This window comes from Pelophylax lessonae (genome assembly GCF_965119305.1).
Source record: "Pelophylax lessonae genome assembly, chromosome: 7".
Classification (NCBI taxonomy): Eukaryota; Metazoa; Chordata; class Amphibia; order Anura; family Ranidae; genus Pelophylax; species Pelophylax lessonae.
In genome coordinates this window covers 300,890,760-300,901,405 of record NC_138774.1, presented here as the reverse complement: position 1 = coordinate 300,901,405, position 10,646 = coordinate 300,890,760, and the positions used below count along the sequence as shown (strand labels likewise).

The 10,646-nt window shown below is 51.1% G+C and overlaps 1 protein-coding gene across 11 annotated transcripts in view; it reads left to right on the top strand.

The window, feature by feature from the left end:
- MED12 (mediator complex subunit 12) overlaps nt 1–6,914 on the top strand; it is a 132,284-nt gene extending 125,370 nt beyond the window's left edge. For 2 of the 11 annotated variants that reach the window (XM_082263177.1, XM_082263173.1), the window contains exons 40-44: nt 2,271–2,491; nt 2,572–2,716; nt 2,797–3,021; nt 4,321–4,402; nt 6,334–6,914. In XM_082263177.1, the coding sequence (XP_082119303.1) occupies nt 2,271–2,491; nt 2,572–2,716; nt 2,797–3,021; nt 4,321–4,402; nt 6,334–6,377 (717 nt within the window). In that variant the 3' untranslated portion in view covers nt 6,378–6,914. The remainder of the gene's footprint in view (nt 1–2,270; nt 2,492–2,571; nt 2,717–2,796; nt 3,022–4,320; nt 4,403–6,333) is intronic. The other 9 variants (XM_082263175.1, XM_082263179.1, XM_082263174.1 and 6 more) reach the window with 7 other exon arrangements.
- The last annotated feature ends 3,732 nt before the right edge of the window (nt 6,915–10,646 follow it).

Sequence of the window (10,646 nt, the reverse complement as noted above, 5' to 3'; positions counted from 1 at the left end):
CCTTCCCACCCTCCTCCTTCCCTCCCACCTTCCTCCTTCCTTTCTTCCCTTCCTCCCTCCCTCCCTTCCTCCCTCCCTCCCTTCCTCCCTTACTCCCTCCCTCCCTCCCTCCCTTCCTTCCTCCCTCCCTTCCTTCCTCCCTCCCTCCCTCCCTCCCTCCCTCCCTGCCTCCCTCCCTGCCTCCCTCCCTGCCTCCCTCCTCCTTCCCACCCTCCTCCTTCCCTCCCACCTTCCTTCCTTACTTCCCTCCCCTCCCTCCCCTTCCTCCCTCCCTCCCCTTCCTCCCTCCCTCCCCCCCCTTCCTCCCTCCCTCCCCTTCCTCCCATCCATTCCTCCCTCCCCTTCCTTCCCTCCCTCCCATCCATTCCTCCCTCCCCTTCCTTCCCTCCCTCCCATCCATTCCTCCCTCCCTCCCCTTCTGTCCCTCCCTCCCTCCCCTTCTGTCCCTCCCTCCCTCCCCTTCTGTCCCTCCCTCCCTCCCCTTCTGTCCCTTCCTTCCTCCCTCCCTCCCCTTCCTCCCTCCCCTTCCCCCCTCCCCTTCCTCCCTCCTCCCCTTCCTTCCTTCCTTCCTTCCCCCCTCCTCCACCCTCCTGTGGGACGGGAGACCCAGGTGAGCCGTGGAAGGCAATGAGGGGGGGGGCGGCGTCCCCTCCCGCTCCTGCTTCTTGTAATGACAATCAGGCGGCTGCTGAGCCACATCGGTTGTTATTACAAGAAAACCAACTGTCGTCTCTGATGAACGGTACCGGGGTGACGCCTCTAGCTGCACCCATCGCTCCGGTACAGCCACTTGCAGAAAGATCAGCCATGCCGGAAAATTTGTGGCTGATACCGATACTTCAAAAAAAGTGAATATCGGCCCCCACCGATAATCGGTCGATCCCTAGTCCTAACATTGGATTCTTAGTACAATGGCTCCGATCACAGCGGTCAGTTTTTTTTTTTTCTCCCCTGCTGTTCTATTGTGTTCTGACGGGGATGCTGAGAGCGCTGACCAGGGGGGGGGCAGTCAGCTGCTGGTTTTCCAACATGCTCGTCCGACAAGAGCCGACCGAACCGGCTGCCATACACACCGACCGAATGTTGGCTTGTTTTTATTGAACCAACTGATGTCTCCAGACATTCGGACCATGTGTACTAGGCTTAACTTGTATTAAACAAAAATCTGTACCCTAATTTTAGTCCGGTCAATCCCGCAAGCTCCGGCTTTTCTGTGTAAGAGAGCAACTGCTGCAGGGGAGAGGAGGGAGCGCTGACAATGGCTGGGCCATGGGAGCCTATGGGGGAACCTATGGGTGATGTCACAGCTTCACCGGGGCTGCAGGATCACATGTCTGGGACCGGAGGAGATTAAAGTTAGGTAAGTACACAGATCGTTTTTTTATCCAGGGATAGGTGGGGGGGGGAGAAGTTTTTTAAGAATAGTTAGACTTAGGGTTTTCTTCCACTTTAATGCATGTTCTGTCTGTCCAGTCCTGAGATTTACACAGCCCTGCCACATACCACAGCCAGGTCGTTAACATTACTTAGAGTAAGGAAATACAGTGATGTCCTCTGACCAGTGGAGGCCCATCCATTGGGGGGGCGCCCCCCCCTATCCATGCGTCCGGCCCCCTAATCTACATGCAGGGCGCTGGACGAATGGATTCCAATGGGGTTTTTTTCCTCCTTGCCAATCAGAAAGCGGGTCCTGAGACCCGTTTCCCGATTGGCCGAAAGCAGAAGCCATGCTATTGGCCAAGGAGGAGGAGGAGACTGAGAGGAAGCCCGATCCATGGAGGAGACTGAGGGGGAAGCCGCCGCCGCCTGCCCAGGGTGAGTGAGCCGGGGGAGTTAGGTGTGCGGGCTGGAGCTGGTGGGTGGGGGGGGTATGATGTGGGCAATCTGTGGTCTGTCCATGGAACACCAGCTGCCACTGAGCAGCAGGAAACGGATGAGCTCATCTCTCTGCTCTTTCCTTTTTTTTAAATCGGAACAAAGTTTATGTACAACTTTTTTAACAATACAAAAACGATGAACATTCCGGAGTGTTACATCATTCAATACGTTCCTGCTCTCAAAACATTTGCATTACACCCGATTGGCTCCCATTCCTGCCCCCACCCTCTTTCTGAGCTTTGCTGTGCAGGTAAGCAGCTGATACCAGGTCAAACTTGGGTATATTTATTGAATTATTAATTCAGAGCTGCATTGATTTGTGTCTTTTATATCTTCCTGTCTTTTGGCTTTACACAAATTTTTACAATTTGTAATGTCTGTTATCTGTCCAGGGGTATACGCCGTACACTCCCCACGTGCCCATGCAGCAGCACCCACCTCCCACTCAGGGTGGCGGACACATACCTGCCTACAGCGCCCAGCCATATAGTAATTCCCTCCCACCCTCGGGCGGCACCCTGATCGATCCTGTGCGTCAGATGCAGCAGAGGCCGAGCGGCTACGTCCACCAACAAGCCTCGGGTTACGCCCACAATCCCCAGACCGGTCAGAGGTAATGGAAGGATACAAATTCTGCATTCTGTACATCTAATGGAGTGAGCCGCCTGTGATCTTCTGTTAATGTTCCATCAGATTTCAGCACCAACAGATGCCTCAGGCCGGCATGATGCCTGGGATGGGTCACATGACCACACAGACAGTACAAGCTGCAGTCCGACCCACTCAGATGTTACCCGAGCAGCAGCAGCAGTATCTGAGGCAGCAGCAGATGTTACGGGTAAGTAAACCAATGGCATGTGCCTTTGTGGTGGTAAGAGAGCTCTGAAGTTCCGTGCTGAGCAGACTCTCCTTTTTCAGCAGCAGCAACAACAGCAGCAGCAACAGCAGCAGCAGCAGCAACAACAACAACAACAACAACAACAGCAGCAGCAACAACCGCAAGCACCTCCACAGCCCCAGGCACCCACTCAACCACAGCCACCAACTCAGCAGGTAGCAGCGGTACCACAGGCTCAGACACAGGGCCAGCCCCCTGGGCTCGGCATGCAGGCTCTCGCCCCTCAGCAGCCCATGGTAAGTACGGTAAGAAAACGTTCATTAAAGTGTCATCTTTCGTTCATTGAAGGACACAGCTCCTTATCTTCTTGACCATTGGGTTATACTGCCCCCTACAGGAGTAGGACACTAGGCAGAACAAAGCTTGACTACGCCTATGGTTGTTGTTTATATCTTATGCTCTACATTCCATTTTCCTGGCAGATTCTGTGCTTGGAAAAGATTTCATCACCTTCCCTGATGACAGTTGGCTCTGCCCCTTCCTTCCTTCTATCCCTGATGACAGTCGGCTCTGCCCTTCCTTACTTCCCTAATAACAGTCGGCTCTGCCCCTTCCTTCCTTCCCTGATGACAGTCGGCTCTGCCCCTTCCTTCCTTCCTTCCCTGATGACAGTCGGCTCTGCTCCTTCCTTCTATCCCTGATGACAGTCAGCTCTGCCCTTCCTTCCTTCTATCCCTGATGACAGTCGGCTCTGCCCTTCCTTCCTTCTATCCCTGATGACAGTCGGCTCTGCCCTTCCTTCCTTCTATCCCTGATGACAGTCGGCTCTGCCCTTCCTTCCTTCTATCCCTGATGACAGTCGGCTCTGCCCCTTCCTTCCTTCTATCCCTGATGACAGTCAGCTCTGCCCTTCCTTCCTTCTATCCCTGATGACAGTCAGCTCTGCCCTTCCTTCCTTCTATCCCTGATGACAGTCGGCTCTGCCCTTCCTTCCTTCTATCCCTGATGACAGTCGGCTCTGCCCTTCCTTCCTTCTATCCCTGATGACAGTCGGCTCTGCCCCTTCCTTCCTTCTATCCCTGATGACAGTCGGCTCTGCCCCTTCCTTCCTTCTATCCCTGATGACAGTCGGCTCTGCCCCTTCCTTCCTTCTATCCCTGATGACAGTCGGCTCTGCCCCTTCCTTCCTTCTATCCCTGATGACAGTCGGCTCTGCCCCTTCCTTCCTTCTATCTCTGATGACAGTCGGCTCTGCCCTTCCTTCCTTCCCCGATAACACATGCGCACACTCCTGATGTCTATCCGCTCCAGCCTGACATCTATCCTCCCTGGCCTCCCGACATCTATCCTCCCTGGCCTCCCGACATCTATCCTCCCTGGCCTCCCGACATCTATCCTCCCTGGCCTCCCGACATCTGGCCTCCCGACATCTATCCTCCCTGGCCTCCGGACATCTATCCTCCCTGGCCTCCTGACATCTATCCTCCCTGGCCTCCCGACGTCTGTCTCTTCCCCTTGGCCTCCTGGCATCATTGTGTGAGGTGTACCCTTGTAGTTCATCCATTGATGTCTCTACCATATCCTAAGCCCTTTTATATTTTCAGTTTCAGAGACAAGGCCTTCAGCAGACTCAGCAGCAACAACAGACAGCAGCTCTTGTGCGACAGCTACAGCAGCAATTATCCAGTAAGTAGCGCAGTTTTGTTTGTAGTGAACAGTCTTGTGGTATTCTTGTGTCCTCTGACATTGTATCCTTTCCTCTGTATTCTTTATATGGTTGTGTTTTCTCTGTGTACTTTGTATGGTTGTGCGTCCTCTGGTATTGTATTCTTTCGTCTGCATGGTTGTTCTTTGCATCCTCCAGTATTGTATCCTTTCCTCTGTATGGTTGTGCATCCTCTGGTATTGTATCCTTTCCTCTGTACGATTGTGTCTTCCGGTATTGTATCCTTTCCTCTGTACGATTGTGTCTTCCGGTATTGTATCCTTTCCTCTGTACGATTGTGTCCTCCGGTATTGTATCCTTTCCTCTGTACGATTGTGTCCTCCGGTATTGTATCCTTTCCTCTGTACGATTGTGTCCTCCGGTATTGTATCCTTTCCTCTGTATGGTTGTGTCCTCCGGTATTGTATCCTTTCCTCTATACGATTCTGTCCTCCGGTATTGTATCCTTTCCTCTGTACGATTGTGTCCTCCGGTATTGTATCCTTTCCTCTGTATGGTTGTGTCCTCCGGTATTGTATCCTTTCCTCTGTACGATTTTGTCCTCCGGTATTGTATCCTTTCCTCTGTATGGTTGTGTCCTCCGGTATTGTATCCTTTCCTCTGTATGGTTGTGTCCTCCGGTATTGTATCCTTTCCTCTGTACGATTCTGTCCTCCGGTATTGTATCCTTTCTTCTGTACGATTGTGTCCTCCGGTATTGTATCCTTTCCTCTGTATGATTGTGTCCTCGGTATTGTATCCTTTCCTCTGTATGGTTGTGCATCCTCGGGTATTCTTTCCTCTGTATGGTTGTGCCTCCTCCGGTATTGTATCCTTTCCTCTGTATTGTTGTGCCTCCTCTGGTATTGTATCCTTTCCTCTGTATGGTTGTGCGTCCTCGGGTATTGTATCCTTTCCTCTGTATGGTTGTGCCTCCTCGGGTATGGTATCCTTTCCTCTGTATGGTTGTGCCTCCTCGGGTATGGTATCCTTTCCTCTGTATGGTTGTGCGTCCTCGGGTATTGTATCCTTTCCTCTGTATGGTTGTGCCTCCTCTGGTATTGTATCCTTTCCTCTGTATGGTTGTGCCTCCTCCGGTATTGTATACTTTCCTCTGTATGGTTGTGCCTCCTCGGGTATTGTATCCTTTCCTCTGTATGGTTCTGCGTCCTCGGGTATCCTTTCCTCTGTATGGTTGTGCCTCCTCGGGTATTGTATCCTTTCCTCTGTATGGTTGTGCCTCCTCGGGTATTGTATCCTTTCCTCTGTATGGTTGTGCCTCCTCGGGTATTGTATCCTTTCCTCTGTATGGTTCTGCGTCCTCGGGTATCCTTTCCTCTGTATGGTTGTGCCTCCTCTGGTATTGTATCCTTTCCTCTGTATTGTTTTGCCTCCTCTGGTATTGTATCCTTTCCTCTGTATGGTTGTGCCTCCTCGGGTATTGTATCTTTTCCTCTGTATGGTTGTGCCTCCTCGGGTATTGTATCCTTTCCTCTGTATGGTTGTGCCTCCTCGGGTATTGTATCCTTTCCTCTGTATGGTTCTGCGTCCTCGGGTATCCTTTCCTCTGTATGGTTGTGCCTCCTCTGGTATTGTATCCTTTCCTCTGTATTGTTGTGCCTCCTCTGGTATTGTATCCTTTCCTCTGTATGGTTGTGCCTCCTCGGGTATTGTATCCTTTCCTCTGTATGGTTGTGCCTCCTCTGGTATTGTATCCTTTCCTCTGTATGGTTGTGCCTCCTCTGGTATTGTATCCTTTCCTCTGTATGGTTGTGCCTCCTCGGGTATTGTATCCTTTCCTCTGTATGGTTCTGCGTCCTCGGGTATCCTTTCCTCTGTATGGTTGTGCCTCCTCGGGTATTGTATCCTTTCCTCTCATGCACACTGAAGACTTTCCTCATTTTCTTTTCAGACACACAAACACAGCAAGCTTCCAATATGTTTGGACGATTCTGATTGGTGAATGGACTGTGAGGGTGAAGGTCGGTTTCTGCTCCCCGCTGGGGTTGAACCCGTGAATGAGGATCCTTTTCTCCATTACTGAAATACAACGGAAGTGTTATTGGGGGACCTCTGAAGGTCGAAGCGATGCCCCAACTCAGCCCAGAGACTCCGATATATCATAGGGGGAGGGGGGGCCGAATGTCAGGAGCTCCCTACAAAACTGGGCGCAAGGGCTTTTGTGTCTTGTGGACCTTTTAAGATTTTAATCAGCGACAAAAGTTTTTAGTATTTTGATAACCAAATGATGAAATTGTCGTTTTCTAAAATATTTATATGGCATCCTGATCTCAGGCACTTGTACGGACACCGCTAAAGACATTTTTGTTGCCTTGTCCCGCTGTAAAAACAAAAAAAAAAAAAGAGAAGTAAATATATCAGTTTGTAACGGGAGCGTGGATTCGGTTTTCTGAGGCCGCCGACGGACGTTGCAATTTGGGTCTTTGGAAAAAAACAAAAGCTGCTGCGGTGGGGAGATTTGCTTGCGCAGAGCTCGTTGATGCGTCCCGCAATGTGTGTGGGCGTGTCCCTGCGTTGTATTATGTCCCTGCGTTGTAGCCAAGGCCTCGGCCTTCAAGGATTTCTCCATTATGTTTTGTCCTTGTTTTATATTATATTTCTGCTGCGCAGAAACCTCTTCAGACTAGATGTGTGTTTTTAGTTCCATCGCTTGCTTCAGGAAAAGTCCAGGAAGTCACTTGGAGGATCTGCAGGCTGGAGGAGATCACACGCACCAATTAACACCAAGAGTCTACATTGTATGGGAAAGTCGTCCCTCTGCCATGTCCAAGCAATGTTTTCTTTCTCTGAGTGACATTCCCCTCAGAAAACAAACCCCTTCCTTGTTTGTTCCTGACTACACTAGGCATAGAAGTAGATCCGTCCTAGCGTGGTCAGTTTGCTTCTCCTCAACTGACCTGGAATCTCTAGGTCTAGGATATTGTGCCCCGTAGTCTGATCATGCCCCCTATCCAGCCCTCCACAGTTTGATTGGCAGCAGCCAGAGCTACGGAACTCCTTGCATGTTTGGTGGAAGCTGCTGAGCGTTTTCTGCAGGCTCCACCCCCTCCCCACCCTCCTGAGCTATGAGGGAGGGGGGGGGGTGGACACCAAAATATACCCTAAAACAGCATTTGCTTTATTTGTTTTTTAAAATGGCGCCTAGTGTTATAGGTTTCAAAGTGTTATGTGAATGCAAACTGCGCGAAAACGGAAGTTACAAATATCAGCACAAGGGACATGACTTCCTTATCTGTGTCCCTTGTGCTGCTGGCAACTTGAAATATTCCTCCCCCAATGCTCCCCGCTACTGCAATCTTCCAGTGAGGCTTAGAGGCAACTGTGCTCACCCGTTCTGCCCCCTCTATTCATACTATAGCTTCTATGAATGGAGGAGGCCGACCTTGTAATCATCCACCCATCCTCCATAGATCCTGTTCTATTTATAGCACGGCTTCTATGAAAAGGAGGAAGGGGTCAGAAAGGGTGGGTATAGTCGGGCTTATGACCGGATCCTCGGCTCTATTAGCCCTGGTGCCGGACCTGTCAATCATACCCCTCCTTCATTCTAAGAATGAGTTTGTAATTGATTGACAGGTCTGTCTTCTAAGCTATAGTACGGCAGCAGGGGCTAATTTCATTCATAGAAGCTTCCGTGAGTGGAGGAGGGGGCAGAAAGGGTGGGCACTCTTGGTAAGTGTGTATGACCGGACCCTCGACTCTATAAACCTCTGCTGCCCTGGAAGATGGGGGGGGGGGAGGCATCAGTGAGGGAGATTTCAGTTTGCCATCAGCACAAGGGAAACATTGGATTAGTAGTCATGTCCCTTGTGCTGATTTTTTTAAATTAAATGCTGTCACTGTACTGTACTAACCTTCTGTGAAATCTCATTGGATGACGTGTGACACGGACTGTATATAGTGTGTATAATGTGCATCAGGTATTAATAGGTGAAACCCAGCGGAGAGGTAAGCCGGAGAACCAATTATGTTCGATCAGGAGCTGACCATAGCATGTCCGGAGCCCCGCCGGGTCCTCCTCTCCGGATCCACGCCGTGTCGTCCTCTCCAGATCCCCGTCGGGTCCTCCTCTCCGGATCCATGCCGTGTCCTCCTCTCCAGATCCACGCCGTGTTGTCCTCTCCGGAGCCACACCATATCCTCATCTCCGGAGCCACACCATATCCTCATCTCCGGAGCCACACCATATCCTCATCTCCGGAGCCACGCCGTGTCTTCATCTCCATATCCAACCTGTATTCCGTCTGCTGCAGGAAATGAGCGTTTCATGCCGTCTCTGGGAAGCGCTCCATCGATGACGTGTATTGCAGCATCCGTGTACTGACAGTAATGTGTGCTCTACTGGGGGAGGAATGTCCATTTTGTTTCCCAAATTGGAATGTAAAGAAAACAGATGTGGAATTTGGGGGGGGAAAAAAAGTTCTTTTTTGACATAACTATAAAAATTTTCTACCATTTTCTTTAATAAATTTCTTTTAAACATCCACTTTTTGTATGTTTTCACTGGCAGTCCGCTCCGGTGCATCGGTATTTATTTTCCTCTCCAGTTTATTGGAATTTTATTTATTCAAAGATCAACATTTTATTGTGTTTAAAGCTGAACTCCGGGACAATAAATCCGTCGGTCATGTGACTTCTTCCGGAATCTCGGTGTGATTTGTGTATTTCTTCCACATCTGTGCAGTATTCCAGTCTGAGACTTCCTGTAATAAAGACCACTCTCTGCCGCTCTCTCTTATGCAGGGGGACTGGTCTTGTCTCCGCCCCTCTTCCTGTAGATTCCTGGGTGGAGCCTGCAAGGTCACTCCTATAGGTCTGCTCTCTCTCCTTGTGCAGGGGGGACTGGTCTGGTCTCCGCCCCCTCTTTTAGTTTCCTGGGTGAAGCCTGCTGGGTCCTTCCTACAGCTCTGCTCTCTCTTTGTGCAATGTGACTTGTCTAGTCTCCGCCCCCCTCCTGTAGTTTCCCGGGTGGAGCCTGCAGGGTCCCTCCTACAGATCTGTGCAGTTTTCCAGTCTGAGACTTTCTGTAAAAAAAGACCGCTCTCTCTGCTTGTGCAGGGGGACTGGCCTTGTCTCTGCTCCCCTCCTGTAGTTTCCCGGGTGGAGCCTGCAGGGTCCCTCCTACAGCTCTGCGCTCTCTCCTTGTGCAGGGGGACTGGTCTTGCCTTCTCCCCCCCCCCCAGTTTCCTGTAGTGAGCGGAGCCTGCTGGGCCCCTCCCACAGCTCTGATCTCTGCACAGGCAAGGTACAGCCCAGTGGTGATGTTACTGCTGGGTTTGCCAAGACATCCATGTCCTTTCTGAATATTGTAAAAAAAAAAAAAAAAAATTAGCATTTTTGTACCCAGAGTTTAGATAGGGTGAGAAAGGGATCGGAGATAGGACAATAGTGGTGGGGGTATAGGTGGTATTCTGCAGTCCAGTAGGGTTAGAGGGGGTAGGACGACGCGGAGCTCTGCAGTCTAGTAGGGTTAGAGAAGGGTTGGAGGACAGGGGGTGTTCTGCAGTACAGTAGGGTTAGAGAGGGGTAGGAGGACAGGGGGAGTTCTGCGGTCCAGTAGGGTTAGAGAAGGGTTGGAGGACAGGGGGTGTTCTGCAGTACAGTAGGGTTAGAGAGGGGTTGGAGGACAGGGGGAGTTCTGCAGTCTAGTAGGGTTAGAGAGGGGTAGGACGGCGGGGGAGCTCTGCAGTCTAGTAGGGTTAGAGAGGGGTAGGAGGACAGGGGGAGTTCTGCGGTCCAGTAGGGTTAGAGAGGGGTTGGAGGACAGGGGGAGTTCTGCAGTACAGTAGGGTTAGAGAGGGGTAGGGGTATAGGTGGTATTCTGCAGTCAAGTAGGGTTAGAGAGGGATAGGACAGGGGGTGTTCTGCAAACCAGTAGGGTTAGAGAGGGATAGGACAGGGGGTGTTCTGCAAACCAGTAGGGTTAGAGAGGGGTGGGAGGACAGTGTGTTCTGCATTACAGTAGGGTTGGAGAGGGGTAGGGGTATAGGTGGTATTCTGCAGTCAAGTAGGGTTAGAGAGGGATAGGACAGGGGGTGTTCTGCAAACCAGTAGGGTTAGAGAGGGATAGGACAGGGGGTGTTCTGCAAACCAGTAGGGTTAGAGAGGGGTGGGAGGACAGTGTGTTCTGCATTACAGTAGGGTTGGAGAGGGGTAGGGGTATAGGTGGTATAATGCAGTCCAGTAGGGTTACAGAGGGATAGG